Raw genomic sequence first — 19,790 nt, 5'->3', positions numbered from 1 at the left:
TTATTTGAGGTAGAACTTAGATTTTAGGGATAGTAGTATAACAATGACAAGTAGGATAACTTGGACATCAGTAAATTTGCAGATGGGAATGCATAGAATTTGAGCTAAATTATCTCTTCTGCAGAACAGAAAATGTGGCTGAGATAGATAAGACAGCTGGTACTGTGATTAACTGAATTCTTGTAGACACAATAGATCCTTGGATCAGTACCATATTACATGACCTCGAATAGAACATTAATTGTATCACTTGACTTTAGGCGTGTCCAAGCTAAAAACAGTAACATAAGGTTACCATGGATACAGAAATGGTGTAAGAATAAAGAAACTTTAAAAGAGATGCAGTCTAGGGGGACTGGTTAGCTCAGTTGCTGGAGGGCTGGTTTACAGTGTGCAATTCTCATACTGGTTGTGGTTACCATGAAGGTTCTTCCTCTCAACCTTGCCCCTCATCTAAGGCATCGTGACTCTTGGGTTAAACTACTATCAGTCTCATCTCTCTCATTAGAGGGAGTAGCCCTATGATTCTCTTGATTATGGCAACTTTACGTTTACCATCTCTACAACAAAATGAAGCATTGCAGCTTCAGTCATTTTTTAGACAAGCAGAATAGCAAAGAGTGACCAAAATAGATACACTAAAGAAAGTGGCACAAAAAGATAGCATACTGGTATAAGTTGGCCAGCTGGAACAGTTTAAGCTTAGAGTGTTCAAGTTCTGCTGAACACTTGGTTATACACAAATATAAAGCTTTGCAGCACCTTCATAAGTGATGATTGATAAACTGACAAGATAAGTCAGAAGTCACTCCTTGTACTCACAAAGCATTAAAGATTACTGAAAATAGATTCTAAGAGATTTAGTTAACAAATTTAGCTGAAGCAGCTATATTCTTAATCAATTTAGTTTCCAGAGTAGAGCCATCAGTTAGACCAGAAGAGTTGATTTTGCAGTTTATGTAGAACAAAAACATGTTAAGTAGCAATTGGGACTGACCATAGTAGGCTGTCAGACACCAGAGAATCCTGTCAGACCACAGCACACTGTGCACTGATTAAGAAATTGAAAAGGGATGCAGTCACAAACATCAAATAGTAATAAATTAGAATTAGAATTTTTTTTCCCAAGGCAACAGTTATTTGCAGAATGGGGAAGAGAAGCTTTCACAAAAGTTAACAGCATTTACCCGAATATGTCCTATAAGATGGTATTAATCGTTCTCCCCAAGTTTCACTTGAGTGTCCTGGATCTGAATCTAAAGACCAAGAGAAATGGAAAATGCAAAGTAAGAAAAATATTTAACATTTTAAGTATGTTGTTAGCAAAGCATGTCCTGTACTTTTCAATATACGAGTATGATGAGGAATTTCTACCATGATTGCAGTCCATTCAAAAAAAAAGATTTCCTTGAAGATCTTGAATTTTTTTTGAGGTTTAAAGTGCAGGCAGCACAAACACTTCAAACTTTTAAAGCTTGAGTGTTATCAGAGATTGCTCCCCTGCATAGCATGCCGATTATATCATTGCAAACATTGATCAAAACTACTTAACACTTCACCAAAGAGAGCTTCAGTAATTTGTGGAACTAAATCATGTTAATCAACACTGATCAAAGAGTGCAGGCATGACAGGCTGAATGGTCTCCCTCTGCAGCATAACCCCTTCTGAGATAGAGTAAAATGTACTTCTCTAAAAGACATCTCTGGCTCGTCCCTTCCTCTCTGACTTCTTTGTTTGCATTTCAGGGGAAGGCAGGCTATCCACCAAAATCCAATTAGTCTACCTACCCTCACACTTACTGTGACCACACTCCTACCCACCCTACTTCCTGCAAAGGAGTCTACTTCATTCTTCCAGTTTCTTGAACTCTGTCACATATCCAAAGATGCCACCTTCCACCAGGGCACCTCCGACATTACCTCCTTTTATCCCTAACCCGGCACAGTGGTTGACGGTGCAGGGTAACCACGCAACATCTAATCCATTTCCGGCATTATTTCCCTCAATCCCTCCTCCATGAACATGTCCAATTTGTGTCTTGTTTATTTCACTATCACCCAAAGGGATCCATTTCTGGTTCTCTTTCACCTCAATTAGCAACCTTTTGCACCCTACCTTTACACTTTGCTACCCTTGCTCATCTGTCTGTCAAAAGTATTAAAACTTTTCTTTTCCAGTTGTGAAGAGTCATATCTGACTGGAAACGTGAACTGATTTTCTGTCTAGAGATGCTGTTGACCTGTTGTGTTTCTGCAGAATGTTTTGTATTTGCCATAGATTGAATTCACTTGCCAAACAAGAATCTAAGCTATCAGGTGTAAATAGGATTGTGGATTTCGAAACAAACAGGATAAGCTATGATCTTATTGAATGGCTAAGCAGACATGAAGCAGCTGAAAACAAAGTTTCCAAGAGGAGCTGAGATTCATTTACAATCTGTAATCTCATGGCTTGGCATATTCACCACTTTATTAACAGCAAGCTGGGAACCAATAACATTGCAGAAGGGCTTGCCAGGAGAAGCACCAGAAAAAGCTAGATATTAACCTGGTGAAGCTACAACACATCACTAGATATATATAAAAATACACACACACACACACACACACACACAGAAAAAGAGGAAGCAACAAGTAATGAGAGACAGATACTCAAAGGAAGTGCTCCTGCGACTAACTGAGCAAACTCAAACTCTAACTCCACTGCCACATCCAGTCATGAATGATGGACATTTCAAGAACCAGCGAAAAGAAGGTCCCACACAACATCCTCACCCTTAATGATGAAGGAACCCAGCATCAGGGATCATTTTCAGTCAAAGTTCCCAAATAGATGACCCATCTCTGGCTCATGTGGATCTCAAACAGTCTATGCCAATCACAATCCCAAAGTAAACTAGTCCCATCTGCCTGCTCCTGGCAGTTATCCCTCCAAACTTTTCCAGTTCACACATCTATCCAAACATCTGTTAAACATTGTAATTGTATCCACATCCTCCACTTCCTCAAAATTCATTTCACACATGAACCACCCTGTCGAAAACACTTTGCCTCATGTCTTTTTAAAATCTCCCTCCTCTCACCTTAAAAATGTGTCCCCTAGTCTTGAAATCCCCCATTTTAGGGAAAAGACAACTACTATTAACTCTATCTATACCTCTCATTATTTTATAATCTTCTGCGAGATCGCCTCTCAACCTCCTAAGCTCCAGGTGAAAAAGGTCCCAGCATATCCAGTCTCTCTTTGTAACCCAAACCTTCCATACCCAGCAACATCCTGGTAAATCTCTTCTGAACCCTCTTCAGCTTGATAACTTTCTTCCGATAACTGGGTGACCAGAATTGAACACAGTATTCCAGAAGAGGCCCCACCAAGTCCTGTAGAACCTCAACATGACTTCCCAAATCCTATACTCAAAAGGACTGAGCAGTGAAGGCAAGCGTCCCAAATGCCTTTTTAACCACTGTCTATACATAATGCAAACTTCAAATAATTATCTCCGGTCCCTCTGTTATACAACATCACCCATGGCCCTACCATTGTCTGTTGAACCAAAATGTGATACCTCACATTTACTGACATTGAACTCCATCTACCATTTTTCAGTCCGTTGATCCATTTGATGGTGATCATTTTGTAATCTTAGAAAACCTTCAGTTTACTATGCCACCAATTTTCGTGTCATCAACAAACTTATTAACCATGTTCTCATCCAAACCATTTATATAAATGATAAACAAAAAAGGACCCTGAACCGATCCCTGTGGAACACCTATTCTGACTTAACTCCTTTATGTTGCAAATATGCTCATTGAGCTTGTAGGTTTGTTCTCAGACATTTTGTCACCATGCTAGGTAACACCATCAGTGAGCCTTTATTGAAGCGCTGGTATTCTGCCCTGCTTTCTATGTGTCTCTTTCATCTTTTAAGGTGGGTGGCATCCTTTCTAGTTCTTTTTCTGAGATCTTGCTAAATGGGGTCCAAATCGGTGTGTTTATTGATGGAGTTCCGGTTTGGTAGCAAGTTGGTGCTTGTGGATCTTGGTGGCTAGTTTTCTGCCTGTCTGTCTGATGCAGTGTTTGTTGCAGCCCTTGCAGGGTATTTTGTATATGATATTCGATTTGCTGGTTGTTGGTATAGGGTTCCTTAGGTTCAGCAGTAGCTGTTTCAGTTTGTTGGTAGATTTGTGGGCTACCATGATGTCAAGAGGTCAGAGTACTCTGGTAATCATGCCTGAAAATATATGATAATGTGGCTAGAGTCTCTGGGTGCATGGTATCTTCCTGTTTGGATTTGTTGTTTTAAAACAGAGTCCTGGCATTCAAACTGGAAATCCATCTATAAACACATCGATTTGGATCCCATTTGCCAACCTCTGAGAAAGCCACCTTAACAGACCAAGACACACAAACAGAAAGCCGGTCATATCACCAGCACTTCAACAGAGGCTCACTGATAATGTTAACTAGCATGGTGATGAAATGTCTATGAACAAACCTACCAGCTCAGTGAGCAAATTTACAACCTGAACCTCAACCTGAGTTGGAGTGATATGGGCCGGATGCTGGCAGGTGGGACTAGATTGGGTTGGGATATCTGGTCAGCGTGGACCGAATGGTCTGTTTCAATGCCATACATCTCTATGACTCTATAACTCCTTTATCTAGGAAAAACTGCTTTATATTTTCTTTGCTATAAATTCGGTATCTTATGATCCTGCTCCACAGCTACTTGTGGAAGAAGCAGCGCTCTGAAAGCTAGTACTTCCAAATAGACCTGTTGGACTATAACCTGGCATTGTGAGATTTTTAACTTTGTCCACCCAAATCCAACACAAGCACTCAACAAGGACTTTGAGTCATAGATGTACAGCACGGAAACAGACCCTTCTGTCCAAGTTGTCTATGCCGACCAGATATCTCAACTGCCAGCACTCGGCCCATAACCCTCCAAACCCTTCCTATTCATGCACCCATCCAAATGCCTTTTAAATGTTATAATTGTACCAGCCTCCACCACTTCCTCTGGCAGCTCATTCCATACACGTAACACCCTCTGCGTGAAAAAGTTGGCCCTTCGATCTCTTTTATATCTTTGCCCTCACCTTAAATCTATGTCCTCTAGTTCTAGACTCCCCCATCCCAGGGAAAAGACTTTGTCTATTTACCCTATCCATGTCCCCCATAATTTTATAAACTTGAGGTCACCTCAGCCTCCAACACTACAGGGAAAATAGCCCCAGCCTGTTCAACCTCTCCCGATAGCTCAAATCCTCCAACCCTGGCAACATCCCCGTAAATCTTTTCTGAATCCTTTCAAGTTTCACAACATCTTTCCGATAAGAAGGAGACCAGAATTGCACACAATATTCTAACAGTGGCGTAGCCAATGTACTGTACAGCCACAACAGGACCTCCCAACTCCTGTACTCAATACTCTGACCAAGAAAGGAAAGCATACCAAACGCCTTCTTCACTATCCTATCTATCTGCGACTCCACTTTGAAGGAGTTATGAACCTGCATTCCAAGGTCTCTTTGTTCAGCAACACTCTCTAGGACCTTACCATTAAGTGTATAAGTCCTGCTAAGACTTCCTTTCCCAAAATGAAGCATCCTCGCATTTATCGGAATTAAACTCCATCTGCCACTCTTCAGCCCAATGGCCCATATGATCAAAATCCCGTTGTAATCGGAGGTAACCTTCTTCACTGTCCACTACACCTCCAATTTTGGTGTCATCTGCAAACTTACTAACTATACCTCTTATGTTCACATCCAAATCATTTATATAAATAACGCAAAGTAGTGGATCCTTGTGGCACTCCACTGGTCACAGGCCTCCAGGCTGAAAAACAACCCTCCTCCACCACCCTCTTCTGGTTCTTCTACCTTTGAGCCAGTCTGTATCTGAATGGCTTGTTCTCCCTGTATTCCATAAGATCTAACCTTGACTTATGCAAACCAAACTCAGAAGCTTTACAAGCTATGGTATTTTACCTCAAGTAAAATAAAAGTGATCCTTCTAAACTGAAAGCAAGCTATGCTCTTCCACGTTTACTGTCTGCTCTTAAAACTCTCCCAATGCGAACAAATTCTCATTATTACCCCAGGGAATTGGAGTGTCATACTGGTTTAAAATGCAGCTTCAGTAATACTGACAAGCACTAAACCTCCTCATACACAAAGACCAAAACCCACACATAACCACTTCAAGATCTAAACTTTAAAATGAGTGATATTAATATAGATATTATAGATGCCTCTTCAAGGCATTTACATGACCCAAATATTATCTTTACAATTAATGAAACATGGAAATAATGTTAACTATTGACATTAAAATTACAGGTTACACAACCACATTTTACACAGCAATGTGCTCTTCATGTTAGATATTGATAAAACAGCCATGATAACATCTTTTCCAGATACATGAAGAATTATAACACCATTTGAGAATTAAAATAAAATCATTAAGTTTTTGTCCCAAAATATTTCCAAGCAAGTCAACGTCTGCAAAATTAAGTTTCTTCTACATTGTTAATATATATTTCAAAATGATATAAAGCCAAGACAAGATTCAATGTCGTCTCCTCAGTTGTTGAATATTTCTGCTGGCATGTGGTCAACATCTTTGAAAAGTAATTGACAGGCCAGTCAATCCCCATCTTATCACCTTGTAGCAAAATGACCTCCACACAGATGTTGCTGGCATCGACAGCTAATTTAAATGGCTTCCCATAATTCAGCGCTAAAAATTAGCGTGGCTGTCAGCACAGCTGTTAAGTTTTAAAAGGCATTCTTACAGTCATTCAAATTTCCTGCTTTTATCCAAGAAATGAATTAAATATGCAATTACAGTTCTTACTTTCATGACAAACTTGTGATAAAATCCATTATGCCCACATGATGCAAAATTTCATGTTAAGCCCATACTTTCACCTTTCCAGGTACAAGTTGGCCTTTTCCCATGGTATGGTTCAAATGAATCACTTTTGCCTTGGAAAATTCACTTTTAGTCAAATTTATAACCATTCTTTTAAGTGAACAAACAGTTCGGCAAAGTGGTGTAAGTACTCTTCCCAGGTTTGATGAAAGACAACCAAATTAAATCCCTAATTAGAATCAGAATGATCAATTTAAGCTTTGCTTTGACCAACTGATGATTAAATTCCTTATCTCTTTGGATTTAGAGTTCTAAAATTTTATCTTGTTCCATTTTTCTACTGCTATCCTTTCCAGCTTCCTGGTGTTTCTTCAACACCTCCCCACTTTCTTTTTAAAATTTTCTTAACTCTATGCCCTTCCCATTCCCTCTTTCTCCTGACTTTCCATCTTCCTTTGCTTTCATTTTCCACAATTCCCACTGTGCTGTTTTGCTTCTAACAGAAGCTTTTTCATTTCTAATTAGCTCATGTTCATTCCTCAATATCCTTCCTGCTAGCTGACTGTCCATATGTTACACTCAGCAGCACAATCATACCCTTCTTATTCCTTCGCTCTAAACAAATTAATGCTGACCTTGAACTCTCAGGAAAAAGTTCTTCGCCTCCAGACTGTAATGCTCTCCCTAACTAAAACCACCACCACTCCTTTTCTTTTCTGAACACTTTGTACAAAAAAAATTTAACACTTTTTAAAGTCAGGTTTTTGTTATTGCCATATCATAATTTCAGAAGGCAATCGCTGCCTGTAACATCCCAATGTTAATAACTACTGTGCATTTATATACGCATAATACAATCCTGATTCAGAGATTTAACACTGTCTCTTCACTTGCCAATTCAAGTCATAATTATCAACAACTTTTGTGAATTTAGTGCAGACTTTGAATAAATCCAAAAGCCATCATCAGACAAAAGCTACTGATCTCAGCTTCTTAAAAGAAAGTCTTTTCAATTCAGACTGAATTTTTTTGTGGTTTACTGTCATATTTTGTTTTATAATGTTTTGATTTATAAGGGTCCTTATAATGCAGAGCCTTGGGAATTTTTTCAGCATGTAAGGGTGCTATATTAAAAAAAACATTGTTTGCTTATTATCGCGATACTTTTAATCTCAGGTTAAGCGTTCATTTATGGGACTCCTGAAACTATTAGTCAAATCCATACTTCTTTCCTTTTTAAAATAAAAATCCCCTGTAGTCAAAATATAATTGTAGTGATTGGACCAAGGCCAGATGGATCCCAATGACTACGTGATCACTGATTGGGGCTGTTAACCTGGTCTAAGCAGGGAGCCCTGGCTGACAGATAAATGAGGGGACTCTCTGAATCTCCTGCAAGGGACTGGATCTGAGCTGGCTTGTCAGAACCCATGTTACGTGCACATGTAAATAAAGGGTGACCTGGTGATGGGTTACCGGCATCTCTGAAATCATTTCAATAATGTTTACACTCATTGGTACACAGTCATACAATAAATCTTTTTATATCAGTTTTAAAATGTAAAACAGACTATAAAGACTCTTCATATGAAAGAGAATGTCTGAGCAAGTAACAAGAAAATAGAAAAGGAACTTCACTCACGGTGATGAGGAGTGGTTAAAAAGTAATTTTGAAAGTCTTGCATTAAGGAGGAGCAATGTGGCTTTAGGAAACCATTGCAAGATTGGGCTCAAAGTTATTAAGTGACAGTCTCTAAAGGTGACACAGAGGGAACAGAAGAATAAGCAGCAATTCATGACAGAGGGGAAGAAGATGAATAGATTATTCAGATTGTGGACAGAGTAATGGCAAACAAGACCAAAGGTCTTGGCTTTCTTTAAAACTAAACAGAAATTAAAATAATTTTTACTCCTGGACAACATAAGATTAAGCCATTCATTTTTAATAGCGAGAAACTCTTAGGATCATTAGCAAATGTATTGGTTAGGAAAAATGAAGAACTGCAAACATTGCAATAGCAGATAAAGGTGGATAATCAGAAATGTTACATAGGTGACATTGGATGAATTAAGTTAAAATAGCTTAAAGAGATGCCTAATATGCACAAAATAATTTACCAGCCTTTTTAAAATTATACAAAGAGAGAGAAAGGTGATATACTTGCTGGTTGTCAACATTTACATAGAACAAAGAAAAATACAGCGCAGTACAGGCCCTTCGGCCCTCGATGTTGCGCCGACCAAAGTCTACCTAACCTACATTAGCCCAATAACCTCCATATGCTTATCCAATGCCCGCTTAAATGACCGTAAAGAGGGAGAGACCACCACTGCTACTGGCAGGGCATTCCATGAACTCTCAACCCGCTGAGTAAAGAATCTACCCCTAACATCTGTCCTATACCTGCCACCCCTTAATTTAAAGCTGTGTCCCCTAGTTTCTGAGGGATAGGCTTGCAACTGCTGCTGGATAAACATTTTTTGCAGAACCTGGTGAATCCATTCTTCTTTCATACCAAAGAACAAATAACTAACTATACGATCAGTATACACTAACCATATTTTATGCATTTCATTGAACTGCAACTTCATGAGGTCAAGGCCACTACTAATTAAACAAATAGAACTGTGAAGGATATATTTGTTGCTCATATTTAAGTGCTCAGCACAATAATCTGTCTTTTTAACTATGTTAATTGTGCAAATGTTAAACCAAGTGGAAGTAACTAGTGGAATTGAAAATAAAAGGCAATAAATGCAATTAGGTTGCAAATACTTTTGAGCACAGCCAGTCTATTGCGTTTTGTGACTAAATGCCAAGATTCCTTTGTTCTCAACGTTTGAGCCGGCAGATGTAGGAATATTTTACGTTTTATCACTTGCTTACATCCTGTTTAAACTGTTTATTATTTAATTTTTATTAAACTTAACACTGACATGAATTTTTCAGTAGCAAACAAACAACACTTGCCATTCATTCCAGTTGCAGCTGCCTAGGCTTTTACATTGATACACAAAAGCCTACTAAAGACAATTACAGAATTATTTCAGTGTGGCAACCTCTATAGAGGATCGGACATAAGAGGGCAAGCAAAATCTTGTCGCTTCATTCTAATTGAAACCCTTACAGTGACATGCAGAGTCAAAACCAGGACGTGCAAGTTAAATAGTGAATTCACTGCAAAGATCACTCACAATATAAAAAGAACAAGGATGAGGTTCAGAAGATAGAAGAAAAAAAAAATTCTTATATTCTTGATGAAGCTGGAAAAATAAATTTTGAGTGCCAGAAAAGCTTATGGCAGTACTTAAGATTTTACATGTGAATGGACACACCATATATTTTACTGGTATAACTCATGGATACCTAGTGGGAAACTATTGGAACTTCATGCCCGGTCTTCTACTTTGATACTGTCCCCTTTGAGGTACAGGTGCAGTGAGGTAGGGAGGGAGGACAAAATAGAAATGCTCTGATTTCTGCATTTAATTATACATGCGTGGATGTTGGAAGGTTTAGTCTAAACGACACTGAGCACCAAACCTGAGTGAACAAATCCTTGCTAGAGTCCAGTTCCCCACATACTAATGCTTCTTGGGCTTCTCCACATTACTACTTCTACCATTCTCATACATCTCTTCTGCACGCTACTGAAAACCTTAAAGTTAAAAATCACACAACACCAAGTTATAGTGCCAACAGGTTTAATTGGAAGCACACTAGCTTTTGGAGCATCGCTCCTTCGTCAGGTGGTAGTGGAGGGCTCAATCCTAACACACAGAATTTATAGCAAAATTTACAGTGTGATGTAACTGAAATTATACATTGAAAAATTGATTGTCTGTTAAGCCAATTCATGCAGTTTTTGAGCTCAGAGTTCTACATGAATGCATGCAGTTTTTGAGCAAAGTACAATGTAACCCTGCAAGTACAAATTTACCCCACACTCTCACATGCACTGCTTCAGAGACTTAAGACACTCTGCACTCACTCTCCACACAGACACACACAGACACACACAGACACACACAGACACACACAGACACACACAGACACACACAGACACACACAGACACACACAGACACACACAGACACACACAGACACACACAGACACACACAGACACACACAGACACACACAGACATTTTGTGGGGTGAATTTGTACTTGCAGGGTTACATTGTACTTTGCTCAAAAAGTGCATGAATTCCTGTAAAACTCCATGATCTCACTTTTTAGATTAGAATCAATCTAAACATCAGGTCATAGACAGAGAACACAGGGAGCTCACACCTTCAACATATTGTCTAGCTATCACCATTGTTAACAGCTAACCCGAGAATGCAACTTTAAAAAAAAAGGTTTTGTGATTTACACATGAAAGAAGTGAAAGTATCACAGTATTCTAACAGATGAAAGGCTTAACAGACAATCAATTTTTCAATATATAATTTCAATTACATCACACTAAATTTTTGCTATAAATTCTGTGTTAGAATTGAGCCCTCCATTACCACCTGATGAAGGAGCGTCGCTCTGAAAGCTAGTGTGCTTCCAATTAAACCTGTTGGACTATAACCTGGTGTTGTGTGATTGTTCTAAACAGCAATGGGTACAGGCCCAACTTGCTCAATCTTTCCTTTAATTCCAGGGAACAGTTGAGTGTACCTTCTCTGAACTGCTTCTGTTGCAAATATATCCTCTCTTAAGTAAGGAAGGCCAAAATGTCCACAGCACTCAAACATACAAACTAGGAGTTCTTTTTGTCTGCCATTCATGATGATCATTGTATTAAGGTTTTTCTAAATGTCCTATTCTATCCTTAGTAATAGATTCCAACATTTTCCCCATGACATATGTTAGGTTAACTGGTCTACAGTTTACTGCTTTCTACACAAAAGGGGGGTGGGGGTGGGGGAAGAGAAAAGAAAAAAGTGCTAAATTAGTAATTTTCCAATCCATTGGAATCCTTCCAAAATTTAGGGGATTTATTATTCCCAATTATTTTTATTTACAAACACACACACATTAAAATATATACTATACTGCTTATTCCCTCCAGATCCTTTTATCACAAGTGTGCCATACCCAACTCCACTGAAATAATAATCTTTACTGAAGCTAAAAATTTTCCATATTATACTCCACCTGTCACCTCTTGGTCCACTCATTTAACTCCTGTTCCTTTGCTTCCCATCACCATCTTCCTATCCTACCTATCTTGGCATCATTGGCAAAGCTAGCTGTCATACTTTTAATCTCTTTATCCAAGTCTTGAGATCGAGTGAAAAGTTACTGACACTCCAGCACTGATTCCTGCAGCACACCACTAATAACCACCTGTCAACATGAAATGATCCAGTTCTCCAGACTCACTTCTAACTGGCTTCCTACCAGTTAGTAATCGCCTTTATATCTATGTTGGAATATTACTCCCGTCATCCGTGAAGAGAACTTTGATGTTGCACCTTGTCAAATACACGCTGGATTAAAAATCGGTGTCCTCACATTTATAGTGTGGTCATAGAATGACCAAAGTGGGGGAGATGAGGACCTAAAATCTGGATTTAAGCTATTGTCAGGAGCAACAAATCTATATAAGCTTTTATTAATAACATAATGGATTTTTAATATAAAATAACCAAACAAAATGGTTTCAGGATTAATACCATGCTAAAATGGTTGAAGGCTGCATACTTGCTTTGCCTGAGCTAGCTGAATGAAAAGATAAAGTAGACAATGAAGTCTTCATAAAATTAATCATAAGACATTAACTGACCACTCTGACTAACATTGAACTTGCAAGCATCAATTGCAACATTTAAGAGGCATTTGGATGGGTATATGAATAGGAAGGGTTTGGAGGGATATGGGCCGGGTGCTGGCAGGTGGGACTAGATTGGGTTGGAATATCTGGTTGGCATGGACGGTTGGACCGAAGGGTCTGTTTCCATGCTGTATATCTCTATGAGACATAACGTGAGAGATACAATACTGTTATGTAGGAAATATCACTGCTGGCCATTATGTCACCATATTACATTGACTGGTTTCTCTTTGTAATTAAGGTAGTACTGTATCTTAGAAACACACAAAAATGGCTTATTGTTCAAATTCAATTGTGCAATTTCTCCACAGAACACAAACTTTTAACCTCCGCATTGCTGGACAAATCTGCACCAGGCTGCCTTGTTTTGTTAAACTGGTAACCTTTCTTTAAACGGACCATAACTTCTGGTGATTCTTTTGACCAATCGCGGAACCGAGGGGTCCCTCCTAGGGATTGAGATCTTCATATTATATTAGTAAATTTCCAATCCATTGGAATCCTTCCATAATTTAGGGTATTTAGGAAGGCAATAATGTATTCTATCAGCTTTGCAGACCTGAGGATACAAACCTTCCAGCCCAAGAGATTTGCCATACTATCGATCTAATAATTTTCCCACTGTCTTTAAGTTTCTCTTTTACTTGTTGAGCTTCAAGCATTGTGGATTTTTTTCAGTTCTTCTACATGAAGACAAAGAAAACTTTATAATGCTTACATTTTCTTGTTTCCCCATTATTAATTTCCTGATCTCTCGCGCTCACTCTCTGTCACCTTTTAAAAAACCCATGCACGAAATTTTACTCTTATATTTCTGCCTTTTACGCATTTCAAAAATTCCTTCTTAAAGTATTCTTCACTGGGTTTTTATAAACTATCCAATCTCTTGACCTACTGAAAATTGTCACAGTACGGTTTGCTTTTCATTTCAGTTTGGTATGGATAGGGCATCCTTTTCATAAGGCTTTCTTCCTTAAAGCACACAGGAAACTGCATATTACAGACATATTCAAGTGGCATTTGCTTATGATTCGACAATAGCTCTTGTTATAGAATTTCTCAAAACTTACTAATTGTACCTCTTATGCTCTCATCCAAATCATTTATATAAATGACAAAAAGTAAAGGTCCCAACACTGATCCTTCTGGCACTCCACAGGTCACGGGCCTCCAGTCTGACAAACAACCCTCCACCACCACCCTCTTCTGGCTCTTCTACCTTTGAGCTAGTTCTGTATCCAAATGGCTAGTTCTCCCTGTATTCTGCGAGATCTAATCTTGCTAACCAGTCTCCCATGAGGAACTTTGTTGAACACCTTACTGAAGTCCATATAAATCACATCTACCGCTCTGCCCTCAGCAATCCTCTGTTACTACTTCAAAAAAAACTCAATCAAGTTTGAGACATGATTTCCCACACACTAGTCCAAGTTGTCTATCCCTAATCAGTTCTTAACTTTCCAAATACATGTACATCCTGTCCCTCCAGGTTGCCTGCAACAGCTTGCCCACCACTGATGTCAGGCTCACTGGTCTATAGTTGCCTGGCTTGTCCTTACCATGCTTCTTAAATAGTGGCATCACTTTAGCCAACCTCCCATCTTCCAGCACCTCACCTGTGACTATCGATGATACAAATATATTAGCAAGAGGCCCAGCAATCACTTCCTAGCTTCCCACAGAGTTCTCGCGTACACTTGATCAGGTCCTGGGGATCTATCCACCTTTATGTGTTTCAAGACATCCAGCACTTTCTCCTCTCTAATACGGACATTTTTCAATATGTCACCATCTATTTCCATACATTCTGTATCTTCCATATCCTTTTCCACACTAAACATGGATGCAAAATACTCGTTTAGTATCTCCTCCATTTTCTGCAGCTCCACACAAATGCTGCCTTACTGATCTTTGAGGGGTCCTATTCTCTCCCTAGTTATCCCTTTGTCCTTAATCTATTTGTAAAAACCCTTTGAATCTCCTTAATTCTATTTGCCAACGCTATCTCGTGTCCCCTTTGTGCCCTCCTGACTTCCCTCTTAAGTATACTCCTACTTCCTTTATACTCTATGGATTCACTTGATCTATCATGTCCATACCTGACATATGCTTCCTTCTTTTTTGTAACCAAACCCTCAATTTCTTTAGTCATCCAGCATTGCCTATATCTACCAGCCTTTCCTTTGACACCAACAGGAATCTCTCTGGATTCTCGCTATTTCATTTCTGAAGGCTTACCGTTTTCCCTTTACCAGCAAACATCTGGCCCCAATCAGCTTTTGAAAATTTTTGCCTAATACCGTCAAAATTGGCCTTTTTCCAATTTAGAACTTCAACTTTTAGATATGGTCTATGCTTTTCCATCACTATTTTAAATCTAATAGAATTATGGTCACTGGCCCCAAAGTGATCCTCCACTGACACCTTAGTCAAAAAAAAAATCACAGTCCTCCAGAAACTTCCTCTCCTCTTCATCCACTTCTCCAAACTCTTCTCCTGTCTTGTATTCGCCATTTTTCCTGACCTTCCACTCCCTGATGTTGAACGTTCTATACTCAAAGTTCTCAGTGTTATCCCCTTGCGTCTATCTCTTTGCATTATTTCAAGCTGTGGCTCTAAGAGGCTATTTTGCCCTGCTTTTTTTTAAAAAAAGAAGAGGTTTTAAGGTGATGTGCCTAGTTGGTTATTGAGACCTCAAAGTCAACAGCTTGGGAGGCTTTTAGGGCTTTTAAAAAAAAAGTTGGAACAATAGAAGCTCCCTCCAACCAGCATTTCTAATTTGTTTTAATTTTTTTAAGCTTAAAGTAGGTTGGAGTCTCAACAGAGCAGAGAATGCTGCAGTTAGGGGTTCAGGTACATAATTCTTTGAAGTTTGCATCACATATAGATAGAATGGCATTTGGCACTCTTGTCTTGATTACTTAACTCTTTGGAGGTTGTATAGGACATTGGTGAGGCCTCTTCTGGAATATATTGTCCAGTTCTGGTCAGCCACTTATACAAAATATATTTTTTTAAGCTGGAGAGGGTTCAGAGAGATTTACCAGGATGTTGCCAGGTATGAAAGGCCTGAATTATAAAAGAAAGGCTGGATGGACTGGGACTTTTTTTTAAACTGGAGCATAGGCGGTTGAGAAGTAATCTTGTAGAATAAAATAATGAGAGGTACACAAAGAGTTAATGGTGGTTGTCTTTTGCCTTGGATGGAAAATTTTAACACTGTGGGCATATTTTTAAGGTGAGAGGGGAGAGATTTAAAAAAAGACATGGGAGAATTTTTTTTGATAACACACAGGGTAATTTGTATGAGGAATGAACTTCCAGAGGAAGCGGTGGATGTGGTTACAATTACAACATTTAAAAGACGTTTGGATAAGTAATGAATAGGAAAGGTTTGCAGGAATCTGTGCCAGGAGCAGGAAAGTGGGACTAGTTTCGTTTGTGGTTATGGTTGGCACAGACTGGTTGGACCGAAGGGTCTGTTTCCATACAGTAACTATGTTACTTTACTACTACAATCAATTCTACCATTTTTAAATTCAAGGCACGCAGAAAGACAGAAATATTAAGAACACAAGGAATCTGAGCAACAGGCCATACAGTGCTCTGGGTTAACGCAGTCATACCTTAAGATTATGGTTGAATCACCATCTCAACTTAAGAGAAGGCTTGACTGGAACCAGATGAATTTGGAATATTCTGCTTTGGAAGGTGTTTGAGATGGGGTTATTGAATTTTTTAAAATATGGCAGTAGATAGATTCTTGTTAGACAAATAAATCTAAGGTTAGTAGAAATAAATGAGAACGTGGATTGAATTCAGAACACAAGGTGAAGAACCACGATCTTATTAAATGATGAAACAGACTTGAAGAATGGCCATCTTTTGTTCCCAAACTGTAAGCTCGTACTGTTGGTTCTGATATAACGCAATAGTTCTGTTCTCATTCAATCTCGCGTTATAAGAAAATCGCACAATAGTCGTGTCATTTAAACTAATGGGGCCTGAATCACGTTATAGCCAAATAGCCAATACAGGTAAGAAAAGTTTGCGTTCTAAAAATAACAGTTTAAATTCTTCAATTGCGTTAAAGCCAATTTGCATTATAGCCGAACCAACTGAGCACGTGCGTGAAATATAGAGGCTTGAAAGAGATCAGTTTCAGAGTCTAATTTTGAACTATGGAAGTTAGGATAAGTTTACTCTGTAGATTGGGAAATACATAAGTTTGAAAGCAAACAAGTAAATATTTAAAGATGCTGTGAAACCTGAAAGGGTTCGGAAAAGATTTCCAAGAATGTTCCAAGAATTTGGCGGCACGGTGGCACAGTGGTTAGCACTGCTGTCTCACAGCGCTTGAGACCCGGGTTCAATTCCCGACTCAGGCGACAGACTGTGGAGTTTGCACATTCTCCCCGTGTCTGCGTGGGTTTCCTCCGGGTGCTCCGGTTTCCTCCCACAATCCAAAAGATGTGCGGGTCAGGTGAATTGGCCATGCTAAATTGCCCGTAGTGTTAGGTAAGGGGTAAATGCAGGGGTATGGGTGGGTTGCGCTTCGGCAGGTCGGTGTGGACTTGTTGGGCCGAAGGGCCTGTTTCCACACTAAGTAATCTAATCTAGTTACCAGGGTTGGAGGATTTGAGCTATAGGGAGAGGTTGAATAGACTTGGGTTGCTTTCTCTGGAGCGTCGGAGGCTGAGGGATGACCTTACAGAGGTTTATAAAGGTCATGAGGGGCATGGATAAGATAAATAGACAAAGTCTTTTCCCTGGGGTGGGGGTGCCTAGAACTAGAGGGCATATGTTTAGGGTGAGAGGGGAAAGATAAGAGACCGAAGGGGCAACTTTTTCCACAGAGGGTGGTACGTGTATGGAAGGAGCCGGCGGAGGAAGTGTTGGAGGCTAGTACAAATGCAACATTTAAAAAAGGCATTTGGATAGGTATAGGAATAGGAAAGGTTTGGAGGGATATGGGCCGGGTGCTAGCAGGTGTGACTAGATTGGGTAAGGATATCTGGTTGGCATGGATGAGCTGGACTGAAGGGTCTGTTTCCCCATCTTGTACATTTCTAGGACTCCCTGTACCAGATGGTCCAGAATAGATATACAGTCAGTTCTGCTTTAAAGGCAGTAATTGTGCCCTAGTGTGACTTTGTGTTATAGAAAATCATGCATAAGAAATAATGGGGCCTACGGGAAAAATAGGGTTCTGACGAACCACCAAAAATATCAGTAAAAATCAAAACAAAAATAGTAGCTAGCCCAACACAAATGATAGCACAGTCTCTAAAACCATACGTGAAGTAATATAATAAATTTAATACTTAAAGGGGTTTCTGAGTCTGCTGTATTAAGACAGGGGTCATCATCAGCATCAACGTTACTTTCAGGTGTAGTTGGGGTGCAGGGTTACGACAAAAGAAAATATTTAGTCCAGAAGTGGATGATGGTGGTTCATTGTCCTCAGACCGTTGCTTAGGGTTTAGCTTAAAAAAGGCATCTAGTTTTTGCTGCTTTGCCATCTTTCAAGAAGCTATTTATAGGGTGCCAGATAAGACTTTATGCCACAAACTGCTATCCTGCTGTAACTTGCATTATTGTCATTACCTAAGAGCTGCAACTGCTTGTCAACCACCCTCAGAATAGAAGACAAAAGCAAAGAGGAAAGTTCTAGTGGTGCTGCATCTCAAGCTTCAATTTCCCCCGCAGCAACAAGCTGTTGCAGATCAGTCTCCACTCATTCAAATTCAATTTGCTTTGCAAGAGTGACACAATATTCTTTGATTGTCAGAAGCCCCTCTGACAGTTCAACACCTTTAAAATCATGAAGAAAATCTGGAGGAATCTTCTGCCAAACTGCATGCAAGCAGTCCCTACTGACATCACCCTAGACCTCCACAATGATATCAATAGCATTCTTAACGTTAAGGGTCTTCCGAAACTGAAGAACACTGCGTCATTATCCTGTTCGGTAGCTGCAATCAGCTTCCTGCTATTGCATCCTAGTCCATGAGCTGAATGAGAAAGATCATGTTTGGAGACAGAACTAGCACTTTGATGTTTTCAGAAAACTCACGAATATTGAGAGGATGGCTTGGTGCATTGTCCAGAAAGACGAGAATCTTGAAATCCAAATATTATCTCCTGCAATAATTTCTAAAAACAGCCTCAAAAACATCAAGAATAGGGTTAGAAAAAAATTGCCCCATCATCCAACCTCCTTAGCTTGACCTGAAATAGACACCTAGAATGTACTTACAGTAACCATATAATAGCCAATGGGAGTTTGCTTTTTAAATAAAATCATTCCCCAATTCACCAATTGCATTACAGCAACTAACATTATAGGACATCTATCTGTACATTGATCCAAGACAGAAACACTCAATACAAACAGTAAATCAACTGTCACTAACAAAAGTTAAAGACTACATTAAAATCAAAGCAAGTGGCTTATTAGGATGTTAAAAAGAAAGGCAAGCTTGAGGTACAGAAGCAATTTAGAACAAAGCTAAGGAAGACTAAATGGATTATGAAAGAAAGAGAATATGAATGCAAGCTAGCAAAAAAGAAAGTTGGATGGAAAAAGTACCTCGTGAGAAGGAAAAGATTAGTCAGGACAAATATGGGCCTATTACACATGGAGACAGGAGACTGTTTGGTCGAGAACAGGGAAATGGCAAAGCTGCTAAACAATTATGCTGCATTTGTCTTCATTGAGTAAAATACAGAAAAATCACCCCCAAAGTACGAGACAACCTAGGAACTTGTGAAGCTAAAAGGTCATTATCAGGGTATGTGTGGGGCACTGCAAGAGTCAGTGCCAAAGTTATTCAGAATTTATATAATTAATTTGGATGCAGAGACAAAATTTATTATGACAGAACTAGCTGGGAATGTAAATTGTGAGGAAGATGCAAGGAAGCTTTAAGATGACAGGCTAAATGCATGGGCAAGAACATGCATGATAGAATATAACGTGAGTAAGTGAAATGCAATCTATTTGAATTTTTAATAACAAATACAGAATATTTCTTAAATGGCAAGATATTGGGAAGTATTGATGTTCAAAGA

General features: G+C 39.2%; 1 protein-coding gene across 5 annotated transcripts in view; it reads right to left on the bottom strand.

Moving 5' to 3' along the window:
* The window catches only part of ankrd12 (ankyrin repeat domain 12), a 172,856-nt gene that overhangs the window by 47,015 nt on the left and 106,051 nt on the right, over positions 1 to 19,790 (bottom strand). For 4 of the 5 annotated variants that reach the window (XM_060823837.1, XM_060823838.1, XM_060823839.1 and 1 more), the window contains one exon: positions 1,188 to 1,256. The exons of the other annotated variant lie outside the window; for it this stretch is intronic. In XM_060823837.1, coding sequence (XP_060679820.1) covers positions 1,188 to 1,256 — 69 coding nt within the window. The remainder of the gene's footprint in view (positions 1 to 1,187; positions 1,257 to 19,790) is intronic. 5 annotated transcript variants of the gene reach the window in all.

Source organism: Hemiscyllium ocellatum, chromosome 4 (assembly GCF_020745735.1).
Source record: "Hemiscyllium ocellatum isolate sHemOce1 chromosome 4, sHemOce1.pat.X.cur, whole genome shotgun sequence".
In the NCBI taxonomy this organism is placed as follows: Eukaryota; Metazoa; Chordata; class Chondrichthyes; order Orectolobiformes; family Hemiscylliidae; genus Hemiscyllium; species Hemiscyllium ocellatum.
The sequence above is the reverse complement of the archived record's forward strand: the minus strand, read 5'-3'. Positions and strand labels throughout refer to the sequence as shown.